The following is a 22624-nucleotide window of genomic DNA, read 5'->3' as shown; positions in this document are numbered from 1 at the left end:
GCATTAATCAATGCGAAATCTTTTGCCTCTCTGGCCCAATAATTAGGCCTTATCCGTTGCTAATCTCACCCGCACGCATCGGAGGCGAGGCGACCGGCGCTCCGCGTCGGCGTCTGGCTGGTGTTGGCCTGTTGGGTCCGGCCGGGTGGGTCGCGGGCTGCCCTCAGCAAGCCACGCGGTGCGATCGGCGATCCTGTCAGCTGGGCCCGCCGGGGTGTGTATACCACTATGCGCTGTGCTGGATTGCTGCCTGCCGGCGACACGTAAGGAAGGCGGTGGCAACACATCGGCGTGCACGATGGATTGACCGCGCGAAGCTGAGCGTGGTCCCACGTGGCGCTCCGACCCTGCCGTGCTGCCTTCCTCGTAGAATATCCACAAAATTATCCACACGAAGGCAAATGGGGACAGTCAACGGTATACGCAGTACGCATACGCATGGTCATATGACTGGTGCTCCTCTGGGGCATTTTGAAGGTTTTGGCACTTGGATAGGTGAATAGGTGATCATGCTTAGGTGATCGTTAAACGGCTCATGCAACATATCGGCCAGAGATATCTGCCGTGATAACGTGAAACTCATCTAGAAGCAATTATTACTTCCACGATGCGAACACCAACTAGAAGCACGGGTTAAAGAAAGTAGCTTGAATAATTAGCCTCAATGAAAGGTTGACCTTTTTGACCGAGACGTGTTTACTTTTGTTTTCGTAGTGATTCTACTTATCTTCGTTTTGACTGTTCATTTATGGCTTGGAGTATTCGTCACTTCTGACGATGCTTCATACCAAAATGTTGTATTGAATGCGTTTTTATGACAGCTACGAAGTGTCAGATATGAAACTCTAGAAGAAAATATTAATGGTCTACGTCTAAACATGTTATTTATTCAGAATGGTTCTATGTTATGTTAAAAATTTCTTTTTTTTATCGAACAAGCAAAAATCATGTTGTTCTATTATAAGTATAAACACATACCCACACACCAATCGTATAAGATGTACATAACCGTTGTGAACGAGTCTACCAAACTCAAAATAAACCATCTCACCTGCTTTAACATTTCAGCAAATATTAAACTATAGACAACAAGCAAAACCATCTGTAAGCAAAGCAACCCATGGGGCCACAGCACACAGATGACTCGGTTATTATTCCGGCCGGCAGAGCCGCGCCAAAATACAAACTTCTTGGAGGGCCCCTTGTCCTAAATAAAGAGTAAAAAGCGACAGGAGGAAATGAAAATCCTGAGGAAATGGCCGGAAAACCCCACCCCACCTCGCTCCGCTCCATAGAATACGACGCCGGCCGAGCGGCCGCACCGCAGCGCACAACGCAGCCCGCCCGCCGCCTCAAAACCTCAGACACAAGCTGCTTCTTTCCCTCCCCATTAATCCTCCCCCTCTTGCGCTTCCCCTTCCCCATCAGTCTCGCCGCCATTTCCCCTAGCCTGCTGCTGCTGCTGCTTCCCCAAACCCAAGCCTTCGATTCGCCCGCCCGGGCTCTCGAGCCAGCCTTCCGCGCCGTCGTGGTTGCCTCGCTTGGCGCAGCTAGCCATGGATGAGGTCCCTGCCACCGCCGCCGTCCTCGACTTCCGACCCGGCTCGTCTCCACCACGCGTCTCCGCCGTCGCGCGCCGTGCCGCGGAGTGCTCCCCCGACACCGGTAAGGCCTCCTCTTACGCCGCAACGGGGTCCCGCTTGACGCCGTTCTGGCTTGGCGTGGTTGGTGAACGGAACACCGACCCCCAAGCGGTCAAACCACTGGTGGTCGGTAAATGGAACACCCAACCCGGCACCCCCTGCCGCGGCGGTTGATGGTTGCTCGGTTGTTTGTCCGCTCGCTGACTGTCGCTGCTAATTTTTGTTTCCCTTTCCTCTGGTTTTTGATTCGATTTGGCTTGCTCTGCTCTGGATGCAGGCGGTGCAGACGAGGCGACGGGAGGTCCAGGTTTCGGGAACACAGCCGCCGTTTCGGCGGAGTTGACGGGGTCAAATTCGGCCGGTCCCGATATCCAGGCTGTGGATTGCGATACATCGGGAGGCCTTGCTGGCGGTGACGCTGGGGGCGTTGAGGTTTTGTGCTTAGAGAATGCTGCGGAGCTTGAATTGGTGGAACCAGGTGTTTTGGACGTGAGATTAGGAGCTCCAGTGGAGGAGCGCCATGACCGGACGTTGGATAGTACGGGATTGGGCTCTGATGAAGCTGGTGAGACCAATGGGATTTCACTGGTTGAGGTGTCCCAGTCAGGTTCCACTTCAAGCTTAGATGCCACTGGATCGACTGGTGGCTACTCCCTCGTGGAGGGGTCTCTGCCAGAGGCGAGTTGTGGTGCCCAAAGATGTGAACCTGAGGTCCATGAAGTACCAACAGGGTCCCCTGCTACTGTGGGGTTCCCGAGTGAGGATGGAGGCTCTGGATTTGGAATTGAGCTGAATGATGATGTGGATGGCAGAAACGGCCTTGCCGGAGGGGAATTGGAACTGTCTACTGATGGCGATGATGCCGAAGACATCACAGAGATAGCTGGAATCTTGTGTGGCGAAAGAGTGGAGGGGATGGAGACGAATTCAGGACAACATGAGGCCTCGAATGGTTCCACCGTGCCTTCTGAGGAAGGAGTGGACAGGATGGAGACGAGTTTGGATGACTCTGAGGCTTCCGATGGCTCAACCACACAGGATTCTGATACCGACGTCGAGACAGAGTCAAGTGTTTCTAGTATAGAGGAACAAGAAGCAGGATACAGAGCCCACATCCCTCAACCGGTATGTGTTTTGTGCCAACTCCTGTAGGAACTAGGTACTGCTTATCAGCGTTGCTATATCTCGTATCACTTTGTGGTGCTTTCCCTTTGTGTAGTTCTGTTATTAGTTCATCTGAAGTATTCATTGGAAGTTTCCCTTTCCCAAGTTCCTGCAATCCGTAGAAACTAGCTGCAGCCACGGGTAAAAATTATTCTCTCAAGATATTTGAGGCCTTAAAACGGAACTTATTGTCATATATTCTTTTTTCCTTAATGCATTTTTAATTTGTTTATGGATTAGCATCCTATAATATATTTTTTTTGTGATGAGGCGCAATGAGTTGCAGACTTACAGGGCATTTAGGGGGCATCCTCTTCCCTATGCAGTTCACTAATGCTGTAATATGCATTTTTTTTGTGAGGATCCGTTTTGATCCAGAACACTGCTCGTCATAGATGTTCTGGACACTTATAGTCAATAACTGGCTTATCCTCTTTTTTATATGGCTGTATATATCCTAGCAAGGGACCACTTTTGTACTCACTTTCTTAGTTTCTTGAGAGCTGGGACCACACTTAGTGAAGGGAACTGTTCAACTAACAGAAGTGGCATCCGAGTAACTTGGATGCACCATTGCACACTCATCTTATATATGTACAAATTTTGGTGGCATGTGCTTGTTTCAAATTAGGTCCACCTTTCTGAAAAACTTTGGGTGCTTCTTTAAACATGGCCTGTGCTGTTACTTTAATATACTCTGTTCTTTCCCCTTGTAGGATCAAGCAGTCTGCAAGGTGCCCAAAGAAAACAACATGGCAGGAGTGAAGAGCTCTGATAGGTATTACTTTGCTTTATTTCTTTACGTACTCTAACAACACAAGCTGTTAGCTTACAACTTTGGTCTGTTTGTAGACATTGCTAGTGACATATTTCGATTATGGCCTATGTGTATTGTACTTTCTGTAAAGATTTCTATGGGCTTGTCATTTTGTAACTTTTCCTGGTAAATTTTTAAGATCTAAATATACCATTTTAATGTTCAATTCAACACAGGATGACTTCAGTGATCGAATCAACACTTGTGCTGGCTTCAGGTGCATCGATGTTACCACATCCTTCGAAGGTACTGTATCGAGGGCTAAATTAATTGGGATGATTTTTTGATTCAATTTACATATGCCAACAAAAGATACAAGGTTGCCATTCTGATATTGCAGTCATTGTTTCTTAACATTAACGGGAAACTATACATGGCTTTCTCTCGCTTCTTGCTCATTTATTGCTACTTGAATATTTGTCTTGATTTTTTTATAACCGTACCTGTTAATTCTTCCAGGTACTCACAGGTGGTGAAGATGCATATTTTATTGCTTGTGACGGCTGGTTTGGTGTAGCAGATGGAGTTGGTCAGTGGTCATTTGAAGGTAAACAATATCTTCTCAAATGTAGCTCTGTTCTAACATTGTGGATGCTGTGAACTGCAGCTAACAGTCCATCCATAGCACACACTCCATACCCTGTTTCTTAAGTTTTATTGTACTTGCTTTTGAGAAATGCTTTTTTTGCTGCACTAACATTGTCAGATGCCTTACAATCACACAAATATATTCCATGTCCGAGTATGATACATTGATATAGCCTATTCGCATGTTACAACTTACAACTATAACTCTATAAGGCCTTTTGGAATTGCTCTTAATAGGACACAGAGTATTTGCATGAAAATTAGAACTTAAGATTTGGGAAACTCAAACATCACGCAATAAGTTCAGGTCAATGTGCTGCAGCCTTCAATAGACTTTGCTTGGTTGCAATCACTGGAGCATGGATGAATTCAAAATTTAAGTGTTGGAAGTCCATTTTAGTGTGGGATGGCATGATCAAAGTTGTTTGTTTTTTTTAGAAAATGAAAAGTTCTGTCCTCTTCTACCACACGCAGCCAAATTCATACAAAAGTTTCAGCTCAACGACTTGATCACAAAAAGGAAAAAGAGACCACAAACAAAAGGAAATAATCATGAGCAAAGTCTATTATTAGATGATTAGATCTCCATCCATTCTTGGTGAAAATATCGAGAGCGATGACCCCAAAGCTCTGCTCACATGATCAAAGCTGATAAGGACGAGGTACTGACTATAAGCCTAAACAACAATAGCTACATTCCTTCTGTTCCTATCAGGAACGCCAGAAATAAGTGACATGGCTACTGTAGTATTCTAAGATGCCAAATTAACAAATCTATAGGAGTTGGCTGTTGAATTTGTTATTTGGTTGATAGTTATGCACAAAGTTGCCATCCTATCTGCCAGTAGGTAAAGCTGAATGTGGATTAGGTCAGTGACTCAATAGATTTTGCTAGAGAACAATGTCTTACCAGTTGCCACACAAACATGATAAAAATCATGAGAAGTAAACATGGCAATAGAACCAACATAATTGTGATAAACATGCCATGAACCTGTTGTATCAAATGTCATTGTATCCCTATTGTTTATCCTTATGTTAATATGATATAAAATTGAAGGTAGAAGAAAGGGATATAATGAAATTCTTGATTTGATCTTCAACCAAACCACCCTTTTTTATGAAAATGGAGAGTGGTCTTATTCAAATTCAAAGCACTTTGTAATGTAATCTTTAACCAGTTCTGTACTTCAATTAGTTCAATTTAATTTCCTGGAGTAAGCACTATACCTGTTCTCCAAGGAAAAAGGAAATGAAATTCTGTAGTCACATTGGAAACTAAGAGAACTTGAGATGCCTAACCTTGAATGCAATTTGGCATAGCATTAATTAAAAAATATGTTTGTTATCTCAGGGATCAATGCCGGGCTTTATGCAAGAGAATTGATGGATGGTTGCAAAAAGATTGTAACAGAGACCCAAGGAGCTCCAGGGATGAGAACTGAGGATGTTCTTGCCAAGGCTGCAGATGAAGCACGGTGCCCTGGTTCTTCCACTGTTTTAGTTGCTCACTTTGATGGCCAGGTATGTTCGTTGGTTATGGCTTGGCCTCCTTTTTTTTCACATGTACGTACTGATAGTTGATTCTATATAGATTATCCTCCCAAACTTGGATATATTTATGCTTATGAGCTCATTGCTATTGCAGGTCCTTCATGCATCAAATATTGGAGATTCCGGATTCCTTGTGATAAGGAACGGAGAGGTCCATAAAAAATCAAAACCGATGACCTATGGTTTCAATTTCCCGTTGCAAATTGAAAAGGGCGATGACCCTTTTAAAATCGTACAGGTGCCATAACACAATGTGCTGCTTTTGATTTCCTCTTGCAAGCTTTATAGAGTTTTTTTTTACTTACTCTATTCTTCTTAACTTGCAGAACTACGCCATCGATCTACAAGAAGGTGATGTCATTGTAACAGCATCAGATGGTCTTTTTGACAACGTCTATGAAGAAGAAGTAGCAGGCATTGTCTCCAAATCATTAGAAGCTGATCTCAGGCCCACGGTCCGTATGCAATACCAAATGAATTTCTCATCGTGTTACAGAAATGAACCTAATAAACTACTCCCACAATCCACAAATACCAATGAGAAAAGATTTATCTCTTAACCATACCCACTTTACGTTAAAATTGCAGGAAATTGCTGATTTATTGGTTGCAAGAGCAAAGGAAGTGGGGCGGTGTGGGTTTGGAAGAAGCCCGTTTTCAGACTCTGCTCTGGCGGCTGGGTACCTGGGTTACTCCGGGGGCAAGCTGGATGATGTAACTGTTGTTGTATCTATTGTTCGGAAATCTGAGGTTTAAACTATAAACAAACTCACAAAGTTGAGCGCAGCTCAAGTTTTTGCTACAGCTGCACTCGCTGGCAAATGCCTATGAACATATTGTGCGTCATGAGCACACAGCACAATCCTGGGCTACGCTCAGCCAAACGTGTGTACACTAATACATATACATACTATAAGGTTGCATGAGTATCTCTTTGAGCACGGCCGCAGTAAGTTGCAACTTGCGAGCCTTTCAATGAACTTCGTGATGTACTCAGCGGCAGCGGTAACCAATTCGTGACTTGTAGCATTATTGATTTCTTGTGCGAAGCAATGAAATTCATGAACAGTACATGCTGGTTCAAAAGCAGTGCAAAACGACACTGAAATGCTCACAAGATACATCTCGGTACAGGGTTGTTACATGCTCCTTTTATCTGTGGTCAGACTGGGGTAAGGTAAGGTAAGGTGGAGCGCTTGAACTTGGAACATGACAGGTGACGTAGCCCAGCTCACAAGAGTCGGCACACGAACAGAGTCGCGGCAGCAGTAGCTGCCGCGAGGAACGTCCGCGGTGGTGCCGAGAGGCCGGCAGCGCCAGAACGCGCTGGGGAGGGTGCTGGGGTGCTGGTCTGGCTCTGGCTCCCGGTTGCTGCCGCTGCCGGTGACCCCGAAGGAATTGACGACGACGGCGACGGCGACTGGCCGAAGAATGGGGCCCCGGTAGATGGAGCAGGCACTGAAACAACGTGAAAGCTTGTCACTCGTTGAAAAACAACGGCAGAGCTCTTGGGAAATTTTCTACTCCTACTATTTAGTTGGCCATCAAAAAGATCTCTTCAGATACAGAAGAGACACTGGGATTTTCGATAGGTTTTAAAAACAAACGTACCAGGAGACGCGGTGGGCACACCAGGAACAGAAACTGCATTGGCAACAAGAACGAGATCACCCATCAGTCAAATGGTCTCTCCACGATCACAAATGCAATAGACGGAACCGAACGTACGCACCGTGGCACTTGCTGAAGGGCGGCGTCTTGACCTTGCAGGCGGCGGGCAGCTGCAGGGCCTTGGTCATGTTGAGCGAGATGCCGAGTTTCTGACCGCTCTGGAAGACCTGGCAGAGGCAGGCCACCTCCTTGTGCACCACGTCCTTGAGCCCCGAGCAGCAGGTCGGGTCGGGTGTCGCCACCGTGCTCCCTTCCGACACGTAGCTCAGGCACCCCGCCAGGCCCAGAAGCGCGTCCCCGCAGTCCGCGGCCGGCGCCGGCGCCGGCGCCGCGGCCGTGGCGCCGCCGTCGACGCGCACGGCGGCGGCGGCTAGTAGTAGCGCTGCGAGCGCGAGGACCAGCAGCCACGACGACCGTTTTGCCATGGCCGTCGTCGCCATTCCAGCTGCTGTGGGTTCAGTGGCAGCGGCAGGCGCGATTACTGGTGCCCTTGTACGTGCTGCTACTTGTATAATATGCACTGGCAGTAGCGGGGTTTGGCAATGCGTGAGAATGATGAAGGGATCGATCGACGGGAGCTAGCGCGCGTTTATGTGGAGATGGAGATGGACTGCCACAGCCACCGCCACTCGGCAGTGTCAGCACGCGACACTGGTCACTAGTGGTAGTGGCTAGTGGGGCGCTCGGTTGGTGTCATCGCTGACAGATAAAAATAGATGGCGGCACACCACTTGGCGCTCGCTAGTCGCTTTGCACACGGCGTTCTGGTCGCAGGATCAATCTAGTGGCTGTGATCGATAGCAGCAGGCACTGCTACATTACAGATAGAAGAAGAAGAAGATGATGGAGATGGAGCTGGCCATTTACACAAAGTGAAGGGGCGGCTGCGGCTAGCGGCGGTGCGCGGGTGGAATGATGAGGTGCGTTGCGGGCCGGGGCTGTGGCTTTGGGCTAGCTAACGGAGAGGATTGAGAAAATTTCCCGCTTTCAAAAAGGAACATGATTCGCACGCGATTATGGCGATAGCTCTATCTCTTGTCTTGTCCCTACAGGTCTACACCCACCCGGCCACCCATTCTCCGATTCTGCCTGTGTGTGGCTGCAAGGGGCGTCGTGAACTCGTAATCACCATGCAGCAGTAGACTAGCTAGTACCGGCCACGACTTTCGTCAGAAGAACATATGCTTACTGAAACAAGCGCGATCCATCGTCTGGAGAAAAGATAGGAAAATAGAACTAGACAGGACCTATTCGTTTCGCCAAAATTTGACCGCTGTTGATGTGATGCTGATGCTAATTTGTGTAGGAGAAAAACATTGTTTGTTCGTTAAAAAATATTGTTGAAGTAGTGTAAAAAAAAGAACGAACAAAGATGGGTAGCTTTTTGGGAAGAATTAGTGGTGGGTGGCATGAAACGGGAGAAGAAAAGAGAGGGCGCACGACGGCACGGGCAATGGCATTGGCATCCACCACGACAGGAACCATGGACCGTGGTGGCTCGGTGGCTCTGGGACCAAAAAGCACGGCCACGCCAAACCAAAAACAAAAGGTCCACACATGGTGGCGCACGGCGGCCATGAGAAACTTCCCTTCTCGCTTTTTCGAGTGAGCGCGGGTCTGAACCCAGCGACCGACCAGATGACTGCTTACGCCGCCGCGTCGAGTTGCTCACGTCACCATCCACGATCAAGCAAAAACAACGCGTCACCAAGTCAAGTACACTCAACAAGACAAAACTGATTCGATGTCACTTATAAAGCCGGTTCGTTTATTATTTTTCTCTCAGCATAAATCAGTAAACAAGATTTAATTATAATTTTTCAGACAAACAGATAAGCTCGTCCAGTTGGGTCTAAGCAAAAAGTACTCCCTTCGTCTCTAAATAACCATTGTCAGTGGTATGTGTGCCACATGTTTGACTCGATTTGTAGAAAATAAATTTTTAAATAAAATTATCAAAAAAACTAGATTAAATAAGTTTATTAAAAACCTAGATTCAAAGATCTTTCTCCTAATTATCTATAAACTTTTTTCTTTTTATGTTTTAATTTATCTCCAGTAGGGGTCAAAACCCCTCTTGTTCTTTTTTTAAAAGATCTTTCTAATGATATTAATTATGTATCAAATCATAATATTAATATTTTTTAATATATATTTAGTAAAAATTATTTATCAAGAAACTTAAATATTTAGAAATAGAGGGAATTCTAATGATACTAATTATTACTCCTGTATTATAAATATTCATAGTACAGTTGAACAGCTACAGTAGAACAACTAATCACCAGATGGTACGTTGTTAAGGCCTTGTTTAGTTCAACCCAAAAACAAAAACTTTTCAAGATTTCCCGTCACATCGAATATTGCAGCACATGCATGGAGCATTAAATATAGTCAAAAACAAAAACTAATTACACGGTTTGTCTGTAATTCACAAAATGAATCTTTTGAGCTTAGTTAGTCCATGATTGAACAATAATTACCAAATAAAAACCGAAAGTGCTAGAGTACTCAAAACTAAAAAGTTTTGGAAACTAAACAAAACCTAAGAGCATCTCCAAGGGCCTCTCCAAATCAGTTTTGCATTTAAGGTTATTTGCAAAGTCTCAAAACAAAATGCAAAGCCTAAAAGATGCATATTCCAAGGGCCTTTGCAAAACTGACTTGACATACTCTTTTTGGACCCGGCGGCGCTTTTTTTTTCTTTGGCGCGCTGCTTTGCGTTTGGCGCGTGAACCTCCGTTGCCGCCGTCGTGTCTCGTTGCCGCGGAAAAAAAACGCCGCGCTCGTGTCCCGTTGTTGCCGCCGTCGTGTCCCGTTGCCGCGGAAAAAAAATGTGGCGCGTGAACCTCCGTTGTCGGTTGTCGCCGTCCCGTCTCCCGTGGTCGCCGTCGAGAAGTTCATCAGATCGTCCCAGGTCGTTGCTGCCTTGGACCGCTTCCAGATCGAAGTTGCTGCTGGTCACGATGCCGCCGCCAACTCCATCAAACAGGCTTGCACTGCGGCTCGCCAAGGTTTGTTCTGCGTGAATTCTTGTGTCCGTCCATTAATTTTTTTCTATTTTGTTCAATGTTGTGAGGCGCGTAATTGTTCTCAGCTGCGGCGGAAGAGGGCTCTCCCAAGACAATTGGATAACGAGTCTTCAAAAGACGATGATTTTTTATGTGCGCAGCTGCTCGGATTTTGCACAAATTTTCTAATAAAAAACAAAGACATGCTGGTTCGGTCCCTGGGCATGCTGTCATTCATCGCGATAGAGAAGGCGGCCACCAGAGGATGTATCAGGATTATTTGGCGGATAATCCTACCTATGGTCCAGATTTATTCCGTCGGAGGTTGTTCTTCTTTCACATTAGATAATTTCATATTATTCGATTTTTTTATGTCGAGGTGTTGAACTATTATTTGTTGTTTTCAGATTCAGAATGAGGAAGCCCCCTTTTCCTACGCATCATGAGAGCTGTAACATGAATACATGATCATTATTTTGTGCAAAAAAGGGATGCGGTAGGTAAAAAGGGTCTTAGTTGCTTCTAGAAAGTTACTGCTAAAGATAGAGGCCAGGGGTCGGCGGCCACGGAGTCGGGCGCGAGTCCGCGAGATATTCCGCGCATGCGAGGGGAGCACCGGTAGCGCGGGAGGGGATTTTGCTAAACCCATAGTCCTCTGCATAAATGCCAAGTTGGGAGGAAGATTTACAAAGTTTGCATAAATGCAAAACTCATTTGTAAAACCATTGGAGCCCTCTTTTTGTGTTTTTTTTTTTTGCAAATTATCAAATGCAAAACTGATTTGGAGAGGACCTTAGAGATGCTATAAGTAGAGAGTTTTATGAGATTGTTTTTAGAAAGTGCCACGTCAGGAAAAAAAATGAAATGTTTCTATTAGGAGCGTCAAATCAGCACAAAAAAATAGGTAATGAAATATTGATGAAGCAGAAAACGTGTCAACGCCGCTGCCCTTCTGGCAAGGGATTGGACGGAGATCATCTATAACTCTTATAAAGCTAAACCCCACTAAATAAATTCTCTCTTCATGGAAGGTGTCCACATCATTCCCCACTAAGTGACACACTAAATCTTTTATCTCTTCATGCAAAATGTCCACATCATTCTCCACTAAGTCCATGTCATTCCATATTAATTATAAAAAATAATCATGTCATCTATATCATGTGAAATACTTTAAATCTTTAATATATTCACATACAAGTCATGTACATACACTATTTGTTTCATCACCAATTATTTCCTCTATAATGTAACCAAATATTAGTTTTTGTTTTATTAGGTTAGCAATTTTTTACTAGATTTAATATAATAAAATACATGCAAGTTAAATTCATATGTGTACATACATAATAGACTAAATACCATATAGTAATGTTATGTATATAATGAATTATTTTTAAGAAAATCCCGCAGCAACGCGCGGAGAATTCACCTAGTTACTATTGTGATTGAAGCAATTCGAATGTCACGGCGAGGAAGAAAAAACTGAAAGGTGTTCACAATCTAGCGTGTTCCGTAGCGTTCAAATGAATAATCTACCAGCTGCAGGACAAAGCGGTGCAATTGTACATCCATTGTAGCAACAACTAATGACGACGAATCGAGACGAGAAAATAAACCCCAGCTAATTTCGGACGTTGATATTGCATCCAAATGGATCATAGAGCGATGGCGGCTACGGCGGATAACAGCAGGACTCCCGTCGAAGCAGCGAGACCGGCGGCACCGGAAGCAATCGTGTTTGTGGGCGTCGCAGAGCCCTGCCCGGATGGCAGCGTGGTTGCCGGCGCCGGAGCTGGGCCAGTCGTTAGCGGGAGCACCGGAGCTGGAACTGCAACCGCAAGACACGATGGTGCAGCGCGTTAGTCTAGATCGCTGCTGCTGGTTGCCATGCTAGTTTTGAGAGATGCAAACAGGGGTTTTCATCAAAAAAACACGGCGTACCTGGCGGCTCAGGAGATGGTGTCACGGGTGGGTCAGCCATTGGAGCTGCAGATAGTAGATCCAGCAGTGGAAGGAAGGGTTAGAAATAAGAATAGTAGCACTTTTGTTTGTATTTGGCAAATATTATCCAATCTTGAACTAACTGGGCTCAAAAGATTCGTCTCGTCAACTCTGACCAAACTGTGCAATTAGTTTTTATTTTCGTCTATATTTAATATTCTATACATGCGTCTAAAGATTTGATGTGACGGGGAATCTGAAAAATTTTGCAAAATTTTTCGGAAACTAAACAAGGCCTTAGAAAATTGCAAAGACGAAAGTGAATGAACTAGATGGGTCATCTTGGGCCAAAACTGTAGCAACACATGAGCCCAATCGACAGAATCTATCGTACGTGGTGCACCGCGCCGCGCACGGGAAAAAAGAAGTGTTGCAGCATCGTATTCGTATCGTGACAGTGTGGCGCACGTACCGGGCGTCGGCGTCGGCGTTGGCGGATGAAGGGCTGGAACTGCGGGCGACGGTGCAGGTGCCGTCGGGGTCGGGGTCGGGGCAGGCGCGTGGGCCGCCGTCACGGGGGAAAGCGCCGGATTCATCGGCCCGGGTGCCGGGGCGACGACGGGGCCAAGCGGAGCGGGAGCCGGAGCCGGAGCGGGCGCCGAGCCAGAAGGCGGGTGCGCGGGCGAGATCGACGGGCCAGCAGCGGGCTGAGCGGCCGCGGCGTGGCGCTGGCGCGACAGCTCGCGGAACACCCTTTCGGGGAAATCCACCGTGAACGTGAAACCATCTGCAGCAACGGGGGGCAGAATCACACAACACATGCATTATTAGGTAGGTTAATTAACGAAGTTGAAGTCTTCAGATTCATGTGCAATCTTGAAAAAAAGGTTCTTCTCATCACCAGGGATAAAAATCTGAAACACACATGCATGATCACTGGAGTCTCCTAAGTAATGTAATGCGATAACATACGCATGCAACTGATGATGAACAAACCAAATGATGACCGACTTGTGTGTGTGTATTTTTTCTTATTTACAAGAGATCCAATTTGAACTCGTGAGGCGTGGCGCGTGCTACTTACTTGATTCTACTATGGCGGAGGCGGCACAGAGGAGCAATAGCAGAACGGTGACGACCTTCTGCTGCGGCCTAGCCATGGCGGCGACCGCGGGTCTAGGTTAAGATTGGATGGTAAAATCTCGTCGCTCCTGCGCGTTAACCTTTGGTCTTGTGGGCTTGTGGCGACGTTGAGATCAATCCTAGAGGCAAGTATCTAGTCCAGATAGGCAGATATATAGGGGCCCCCGGAGCTACGGATTTGTATGCTCGTCGCAATTTCCGTTGAGAGGAGAGAATAACTTTTTTTTTTTTGCGACGGAGGAGAGAATAACATTGTTTCGTTACCATATACTATGCTTTTGGCTTTTTTTAATCTATCCACTCTAATATTTAAAGATGAAAATTTCAGTCTGCCGGACGTTCTATCCGTTCCGTCCGACATGTCCATATAGATATATATATAATATCTCTATATAATAGAACATGCATGTCCGTATACAATACTTCTGTATAGATTAAAAGGAAAACAAAGTACCTAGGGCTCGCAAAGGCCCAACGTACATTTGCATACGCCCCCTACCTGTTCGGCTCCAACTCGAGAGCCGCCGTGCTCTGCGCCTCCACTGCCTGCGACCACCTCGACTGCCGCCGTGGCCACTTCCTGGTATTGTTCATTGATGCCTCCTCTCACGAGGTGTATGTCTACATCTACTCGTCGAAGGCCGGCGCTTGGAGCCATCCAACCTCGACTGCCCTGGACTTCAATGATCCTATTCGTCTTCTTCATCGTCGGGACGTCGCAATGGCTGGGAATGCACTATACTTCAGTGTTCACAGGAGGATGACCACTGGAATCCTCAGGTATGACTTGGGTACGCAAGAAATCAGCTGGGTCGACCTACCACCGGATTGCCGCTGCCAAGGTCATCGAATTCTGCTTACAACTACGGGATATGGTGGATTGGGAATTGCTAGAGTGGACAATTTAAGAATTCGCCTTTGGTCGAGGGAGGCCGGTCCCAATGGAGTTTTGGGGTGGGCACCAAGTGGAGCCATTGAGCTCGAGACAGTGCTCCCTGCTAATTCCGGCGACATCTCAACGGTTGCCTTTGTGGAAGGCCTTGGCGCCTTTTTCATCAGGACAAATGTTGGGTCATTCACGGTCTATTAGTGTAAAATTGATCTGCTGAAATTGATAAATGCGTAGTAATTCATAGAAAAATCTAAAAATTACAAAACAAATTTTATTCAGCTCCACATATATAGCTCCATGCAGTAAACAAAAAATATCACAAATTAAATCTAAAAATTACAAAACAAATTTTGTTCAGCTTCACATATGTAGATCCATGCAGTAAACAAAAAATATCACAAATTTTAGTATATTTTTTTTGTTAAAGATGCTTGCCTATGTTTTTAGTGTAAAACTGAAATTATAGTTATTTTGCTCCAATTATTATGAAAATTTTATGGTAGTCTATTTAATGTGATGCTTGATTTATGATAAAAGTTTTAGCACCATTTCTGCATATCCCACTAATTTACTAATTTATCTAAATTTATGCTTGAGGATGCTTACACTACCTTTGCACGATGTGTTGTTATGTCATATGAACACTTCATAAGCGCATGTATTCATAATCTACATACTAACTGATAGATCATATTTCATAGGAATATAATCTAAATAAAAAAAGTTAGCAACAAACTTCTTATGTTTTAATATAATACTAAGCTATATTAAGAGGTAATATTAGAGTAAGATAAAGTTTAACTAATTTCTATTTTTTATTATTAAATAAATATGTCTTCAAGCTACGTATTATTGTAAATATTAACTATCTAATACCATAGATGTCATGGTTATCAATAAAATAGTGGACTTTAAATTTTATAAAAAAGATAAATATAAATAGATATGTAACATTATGTCATCACTTTCTATGGTCATTTAATATTTTTCTCCCGTTGCAACGCACGGATATGCCCTGCTTTTTTTGAGCAACAGAAATATGCCTTGCAGGCTGCTGCACTCGGCTTTCTGGGCCGGCCCAACATCACGATGCACGTATAGCTGCGGCTGCTGTAAATTTTCTAGCGTGAATCCTCGCTGCTTTGGCGCCGGCCTCACGTTTTTGGCGCGAGCGGTGAAGGTCGTGTGGCAGCGAGCGATGGATGAGGGTCGTGCGCGGGGCTCTTGTGCTCTCCATCAGCAAACTGGTGCCAAAATCTCTACACTCGTGTCATCTATTGCTCTCCATCGGCAAACTGCCAAACTGCTTGTTCTAATTTGATTGTTTTCTTTTTGTCCTCCCTTATTGGATTGTGCTTGAATTGATCGATTGAAGGAAGATTGATGTGGAAGCTCTGAATCCTATACGGTCATCAATAGCTAATATTTCAAAGTAATACACTTCTTCTCTGAATCATACTTTGGCCATTATATTGAATTATTCTTTTCCTATTTCTCAGGGAGCAATGACAGATGAAGTTATTGGTGAATTCTAGGTAGTACAGATTATATTCCATCTGCAATCAGGAGTATGTCTCAACAGCCTCGGTTTTCTAGTTCAGTGTAATCAGCCATATGAAACTTGTAAGTTGCAGTATGCATCATTTTTGCAGCCATATGAAGTTGCAGTAATCAGCAACATCTTTTGTGGATTTCATTCACAATATCATTCCTGATCAATTTACAACACTTTACAACTTAGAACTGCTAGCACAATGACTCGAACCGGCAGCACTTGAACAATTTACAGAACTGATAGCAATTGAAGTCTCCTTCCATGACGAGTCTTTTACAGTCCACCGACGACCATGAGGCGACAAGGGCCTGCAGCCGCGAATCCGGAGCGTCGCGGTGGTACATAAGTGAGCGCCGGCAAGGCGAGGTACGCTGCCGCCATAACCAGCCACGAGCCGGCAGCGTCTGCGGCGACGACGCCGTCTTGACCGCGATGGCGGGGGACGGGGAGGCGAAGGGAGCGCTAGCGAGGTAGGAGCCTGCTTACGTGCCACGCCTCCGGATCAGAGAGGAGAGGGGAAGGGAGCGTCGGCGAGGTAGGGAGCTCGGAGCGTCGCGGTGCGGACGTCTGGGGAGAGGAACGCCGACCCGGCCATCGGCGGCGGCGGCGGTAGAGTCGACCACGAACTCGCTGGCCATTGGGCTCATATGGGCCGGTTACAGCCTTATAGGCAGGCCTGCTTCGTTCGCAGTGTTTTTTTTTTTTGAACTCTTTGTTGTTTGCTGGTCTCACGGTTGGATGCGTATTGGATGGTTGAGATATTCGACTGGAGAGGGAAGTCGTTTTGGTCGACTTTTAGAGGATCTGATCTGATTCCCAGTTACCACCCAAACCGGCGGCCAACCCAACCCGAATCAATTCGAAACGCGGACAAACCCTAGCTCGGACACCAGCACCACCCTCAGCCATGGCGCCGGCGCCGGCGGAGGCTGGTCCCGGCGATGACGGGCTTAGGAAGCTGGAGTACCTTTCCCTGGTCTCTAAGGTTTGCTCTGAGCTCGAGACCCACATCGGCGTCGGCGACAAGGTGCTGGCCGAGTTCATCACCGAGCTCGGCCGCGACTCCACAACCGTCTCCGAGTTCGACGCCCGGCTCAAGGAGAAGGGCGCCGACTTCCCCGACTACTTCGTCCGTACGCTCCTCACCATCATCCATGCCATCCTCCCGCCGACCTCCTCCAACCCTAGCTCTGCTGCCGTCGCCGCGGGCCCCGCTGGCGCGGAGGCGGCCAAGTTCCCCGGGCTCGCGCGCCCCGACGACCCCGACCACGCTCGCAACCTCCGCCTCGAGCTCGAGCGGGATGCCGATGCGGCCGCTCCTGCTCCGCCGAGGGACGACCGCGACCGCCGCTGGGATGGGAGAGGACGAGACCGGGGCGACCGGGACTACGGCCGCGGCGGCCGTGACCACGACCGAGACCGCGGCGGCCGTGACCACGACCGAGACCGCGGCGGCCGTGACCACGACCGAGACCGCGGCGGCCGTGACCCCGACCGTGACCGCGGCGGCCTCGACCCCGACCATGACCGCGGCGACCGCAACAGGGATAGAGGGCGCGACCGTGAGTATGGCCGTGATAGGGATCGGGACCGTGGCCGAGATCGTGATGGGGACCGGCACCAGGATAGAGACAGAGGAAGGGACAGAGATAGAGACTGGGAGAGGAGCAGGAGGTATGCAGATGACGAGGAAGAGGAGAGGGGTGCTGGACGAAGGGGAAGGGAGGTTGCTGCTTCAAATCCCAGTGGGGAGCCCGAACTGTACGAGGTGTACCGAGGGAGGGTTACCCGGGTGATGGACACTGGATGCTTTGTCAGGCTTGAGGATGTCCGCGGTGGCCACGAGGGACTTGTTCATGTATCACAGATGGCGAGCAGGCGTGTGGCCAATGCAAAGGAGGTGGTGAAGCGTGACCAGGAGGTGTATGTGAAGGTAGTTTCGGTGAAGGGGCAGAAGTTGAGTTTGTCGATGCGGGATGTTGATCAGGATACTGGGAAAGACCTCCTGCCGATGCAGCGTGGTGGGGATGATGCACCAAGGGTGAACCCATCAGGTGGCAATGGCAGTGGCATGGGGTCCGGCAAGAGGCTGGGTTTGTCAGGTATTGTGATCACAGAGGAGGATGAGGCAGCCCCAACGTCAAGACGACCACTCAAGCGAATGAGCTCACCAGAGAGGTGGGAAGCAAAACAGCTTATTGCCTCAGGTGTGCTGGATGTGAGGGATTATCCAATGTTTGACGAGGATGGGGATGGTATGATGTACCAGGAGGAAGGTGCAGAGGAAGAGCTTGAAATTGAGCTAAATGAGGATGAACCAGCATTCTTGCAGGGGCAGAGCAGGTTTTCAATTGACATGTCACCTGTAAAGATCTTTAAGAATCCTGAGGGCTCCCTGAGTCGAGCAGCAGCCCTACAGAGTGCTCTCATCAAGGAGCGTCGTGAGGTTCGAGAACAGGAGCAGAGAGCCATGTTAGATTCAATCCCCAAGGATCTGAATCGACCGTGGGAAGACCCAATGCCTGATACAGGTGAGCGGCACCTTGCACAGGAGCTGCGAGGTGTTGGCCTTTCAGCTTATGACATGCCTGAATGGAAGAAAGAGGCTTATGGAAAAGCTTTAACTTTTGGACAAAGGTCAAAGCTTTCATTACAAGAGCAGAGGCAGTCTCTTCCTATTTACAAGTTGAAGAAAGAGCTTATACAAGCTGTACATGATAATCAAGTTTTGGTTGTTATTGGAGAGACTGGTTCTGGGAAGACGACACAGGTGACACAATATCTGGCTGAGGCAGGTTATACCACACGGGGTAAAATCGGGTGTACTCAGCCTCGTAGGGTTGCTGCAATGTCTGTTGCAAAGAGAGTAGCCGAAGAGTTTGGTTGTCGGTTGGGAGAGGAAGTTGGTTATGCTATCCGTTTTGAGGACTGTACTGGTCCAGACACGGTGATTAAATACATGACTGATGGTATGCTTCTGCGTGAAATTCTTGTTGATGAGAACCTTTCCCAGTATTCTGTTATCATGCTTGATGAAGCCCATGAAAGGACCATCCACACTGATGTGCTCTTTGGTTTGCTGAAACAACTTATTAAGCGCAGATCTGATATGAGGCTTATTGTTACTTCTGCCACCCTTGATGCTGAGAAGTTCTCAGGATATTTCTTCAACTGTAACATCTTCACAATTCCTGGAAGAACTTTCCCAGTAGAGATACTGTACACTAAACAACCTGAAAGCGATTACTTGGATGCAGCATTGATTACTGTGCTGCAGATTCACTTGACAGAGCCAGAAGGAGACATCCTTCTTTTCCTGACAGGGCAGGAGGAAATTGATCATGCCTGCCAATGTCTTTATGAGAGGATGAAGGGGCTAGGCAAGGATGTTCCTGAACTGATAATCTTGCCTGTGTATAGTGCCCTTCCTAGTGAGATGCAATCAAAGATCTTTGACCCAGCTCCACCTGGTAAGAGGAAAGTTGTGGTGGCGACCAATATTGCTGAAGCTTCTTTGACAATTGACGGTATATACTATGTTGTGGATCCTGGTTTTGCTAAAATCAATGTGTATAATTCAAAACAAGGGCTTGATTCATTGGTCATCACTCCAATATCGCAAGCGTCCGCGAAACAAAGAGCAGGGCGCGCAGGGCGTACTGGACCTGGCAAGTGTTATCGTCTATACACTGAAAGTGCCTACCGGAATGAGATGTCCCCCACAACGATTCCAGAAATACAGAGGATCAACTTGGGATCTACAGTTCTTAATATGAAGGCGATGGGAATAAATGACCTGTTATCCTTTGATTTTATGGACCCCCCAGCACCTCAAGCATTGATTTCTGCCATGGAACAGTTGTACAGCCTTGGCGCTCTTGATGAAGAGGGCCTTCTAACCAAATTGGGGAGAAAAATGGCAGAATTTCCATTGGATCCACCACTTTCCAAGATGCTACTAGCCAGTGTTGACCTTGGATGCAGTGATGAGATACTGACCATCATAGCTATGATTCAAACAGGGAATATATTCTACAGGCCACGAGAGAAACAGGCTCAAGCTGATCAAAAGAGGGCCAAATTTTTTCAGCCAGAGGGAGACCATCTTACTCTACTTGCTGTATATGAGGCCTGGAAGGCAAAGAACTTTTCAGGGCCCTGGTGTTTTGAGAACTTTGTTCAATCAAGATCATTGAGGAGAGCCCAGGATGTGAGGAAACAACTTCTCACAATCATGGACAGGTAACTGTTTTTTTAGCTGTTTGAACTAGAAACATGCAGCATTTTGCATTAGTTATGCAACTTTTCGCTCCTCTTATGTTCCCTTGTGCTCTTGCATATATATTCAATACCTTTATGATGCTCTTGGGCACCCTGTTTTCCTGCATACATCCACAGCTCCACTGGATGTTTACATACGACAATATCATTTAAAAAATTTCCCTGTTAAAATGTTATGTAGCATTTTTCTTCTTTATTGGTTCACATGGAAATTTTCCTGCTTTTAGTAATTTTCATCAAATAAGGTGGAACCATTGTAGCAATGGATGATAGCACCTAGGGACCACAGCAGACCCTGTGGACCAGCTCAGGTCTTATATGACACTTGCCAATCACACTTGAAAATATGAATTTACAAACAACAGTTAATAAATGTTACGTTGGCCTATTGGTATGCTCCTTCATTCCTAACTAAGAGGGGCTGTAGTTTAATTCCTCCTTAGCTATGAGTTTATTTTTTTTATTTTCCAATTTTTCATCCCCTCTTTGTTGTGTCCTGTGAGATCTCACCTTATTTTCCAACCTTTCCCCCCTCTTTGTTGTCTCCCGTGAGATTTCCTCACCTGTGTTTCAGTTTTCACTTTCCAGTTATTTCTCTCCTCTAAAAGTTAATAACTATAGATACTATCTTCATCGTTTATCTTATGGTATCATCCAGTAAATTCTGAGGTTTGTGGATAACGTAATTTGGTCCAAACCCCTAACACCTCTAGAAATTAACTATAGATAATATACTTCATAGTATCATAAGAATTTAGGATACGGATCGGGATTCTGACAACCAACTAGTCCAGTAGAGTGCGATGTGCCTGCTGAATAGTGTTGTAGGCATAAGCCAGACAAAGTAGTTCAGTAAGATTTGTTTATGCATATTTTGAACTATTGAATTAGTGTTTGTACTATTTTGTATTGTAATTTATGAAAAAATGGAACTTAATTGTTGAATTTTAGGACATATTATGTTATTTAGTAATTATGGAGCATATTTTATAATTATTTATTGAATTGCTAAATGAAATTTACCGAATTGCATGTAAAATTTTTTATATGGCATACCTCCTTCTGTTTTGTTCCCAGCTTTTGCTTGAGAGGCTCCCCGTGTCTTCTTTGTTTCTTGTTTATTCCGTCTCATTTTGTGTTTGAAGGATTTTCTCCTTGATGTTTTGTAATGGGATCAGTTTTCTTCTATCTTCATCACCAACCTTCCAGTCAAACCAAACACCCTTGTAATAGTCTAAGTAACTGAAAATTACTACCTGGTTTAGCATTGAGATGGTTGTGCACTATCATGTGTCCTTTGTGTCTGTACCTTCTGTTGTTTTCTCTTCTACAATCAGCTTGTCATTATTGTTCTCATGGCTATTTTCAGTGAGATCTATGCTTCATTGATTAGACAACCTTTTCTTTGAGGTCTACCTACCTGGTTTAGCATTGAGACTGTTTTGGACAATTATGTGTCCTTCGTGTTTGGACCCTGGCTATGCCTGTACATCATGTCACTTTTTCTTCTAAATTCAGCTTGTTATTATTGTTCCCATGGCTATTTTCAGTGTTAGATCTATGCTTCATTGACTAGACAACCCTTTATTTGAGGTATATCTATTTCCTAACCCATGTCACTATTGCCTGTGCAGATATAAACTTGATGTTGTATCCGCTGGGAAAAACTTCACAAAGATAAGGAAAGCGATCACTGCAGGCTTCTTTTTCCACGCCGCCAGGAAGGATCCCCAGGAAGGATACAGAACCTTGGTCGAAAATCAGCCAGTGTACATCCACCCTAGCAGCGCATTGTTCCAGCGCCAGCCAGACTGGGTCATCTATCATGAGCTTGTGATGACAACAAAGGAGTACATGAGGGAGGTGACCGTGATCGATCCAAAATGGCTTGTTGAGCTGGCGCCAAGGTTTTATAAGGGTGCTGACCCCACCAAGATGAGCAAGAGGAAAAGGCAGGAGAGGATCGAGCCTCTGTATGATAGATACCACGAGCCCAACTCTTGGCGTCTTAGCAAGCGCCGAGCTTGATTGTAACTCACTGAAACTGTGTACTGTATGTTCTTCAGTGCTGGTTGATCTATTTCCATGTTCCAACTTCAAGTTCCAACTAACAATTTTGTCGAAACTGTAAATATTTGTGAATTGACACATTTAAGCATCTCTAAGGCCCTGTTTGGCATGTTGGTAATATTGTGGACCTGTAATTAATTACAAGTGTAAATTCTTGTGCGCGCAACAAAAGTACAAAACCCCTTGGATACAAGTGGTATCTTTTCTCTCCTGGGTTCGGTGTTTGGGTGTATGAAGTATGGATGTGCTTGATCATGAACGTTGAACTCCACTGCGCGACGGTTACGGACT

The 22624-nt window shown here is 46.0% G+C and overlaps 3 protein-coding genes across 3 annotated transcripts; 2 read left to right on the top strand and 1 right to left on the bottom strand.

The window, feature by feature from the left end:
* LOC110436857 (probable protein phosphatase 2C BIPP2C1) lies at positions 1207 to 6834 on the top strand. The gene is made up of 9 exons (XM_021464456.1): positions 1207 to 1665; positions 1921 to 2768; positions 3524 to 3585; positions 3801 to 3870; positions 4084 to 4171; positions 5567 to 5736; positions 5861 to 6004; positions 6093 to 6221; positions 6355 to 6834. The coding sequence occupies exons 1-9, from the start codon at positions 1557 to 1559 to the stop codon at positions 6520 to 6522; spliced, it is 1788 nt and encodes a 595-aa protein (XP_021320131.1). The 5' UTR covers positions 1207 to 1556; the 3' UTR covers positions 6523 to 6834.
* LOC8081897 (non-specific lipid-transfer protein-like protein At2g13820) lies at positions 6803 to 8294 on the bottom strand. The gene is made up of 3 exons (XM_002465665.2): positions 7499 to 8294; positions 7378 to 7410; positions 6803 to 7224 (listed from the first exon to the last, which is right to left on the bottom strand). Exons 1-3 carry the CDS (start codon positions 7875 to 7877, stop codon positions 6998 to 7000), a joined length of 639 nt encoding a protein of 212 aa, XP_002465710.1. The 5' UTR covers positions 7878 to 8294; the 3' UTR covers positions 6803 to 6997.
* Positions 16795 to 22539, top strand: LOC8054265 (probable pre-mRNA-splicing factor ATP-dependent RNA helicase DEAH5). The gene is made up of 2 exons (XM_002468306.2): positions 16795 to 20224; positions 21898 to 22539. Exons 1-2 carry the CDS (start codon positions 16890 to 16892, stop codon positions 22289 to 22291), a joined length of 3729 nt encoding a protein of 1242 aa, XP_002468351.1. The 5' UTR covers positions 16795 to 16889; the 3' UTR covers positions 22292 to 22539.

The sequence above is a fragment of the Sorghum bicolor genome, chromosome 1 (assembly GCF_000003195.3).
Source record: "Sorghum bicolor cultivar BTx623 chromosome 1, Sorghum_bicolor_NCBIv3, whole genome shotgun sequence".
Classification (NCBI taxonomy): Eukaryota; Viridiplantae; Streptophyta; class Magnoliopsida; order Poales; family Poaceae; genus Sorghum; species Sorghum bicolor.
The sequence above is the reverse complement of the archived record's forward strand: the minus strand, read 5'-3'. Positions and strand labels throughout refer to the sequence as shown.

What these genes read in the sequence shown, in the direction of transcription:
- LOC110436857 (XM_021464456.1), top strand. Translation starts at nt 1,557, where the DNA reads ATGGATGAGGTCCCTGCCACCGCCGCCGTCCTCGACTTCCGACCCGGC. An exon ending in TGTTACCACATCCTTCGAAG is followed by an intron (nt 3,871 to 4,083) that starts GTACTGTATCGA and finishes TAATTCTTCCAG; the next exon opens with GTACTCACAGGTGGTGAAGA. An exon ending in ACCCTTTTAAAATCGTACAG is followed by an intron (nt 6,005 to 6,092) that starts GTGCCATAACAC and finishes CTTAACTTGCAG; the next exon opens with AACTACGCCATCGATCTACA.
- LOC8054265 (XM_002468306.2), top strand. Translation starts at nt 16,890, where the DNA reads ATGGCGCCGGCGCCGGCGGAGGCTGGTCCCGGCGATGACGGGCTTAGG. An exon ending in CTTCTCACAATCATGGACAG is followed by an intron (nt 20,225 to 21,897) that starts GTAACTGTTTTT and finishes TTGCCTGTGCAG; the next exon opens with ATATAAACTTGATGTTGTAT.
- LOC8081897 (XM_002465665.2), bottom strand. Translation starts at nt 7,877, where the DNA reads ATGGCGACGACGGCCATGGCAAAACGGTCGTCGTGGCTGCTGGTCCTC. An exon ending in GCCCTTCAGCAAGTGCCACG is followed by an intron (nt 7,411 to 7,498) that starts GTGCGTACGTTC and finishes TTGCCAATGCAG; the next exon opens with TTTCTGTTCCTGGTGTGCCC. An exon ending in TGTGCCCACCGCGTCTCCTG is followed by an intron (nt 7,225 to 7,377) that starts GTACGTTTGTTT and finishes ACGTTGTTTCAG; the next exon opens with TGCCTGCTCCATCTACCGGG.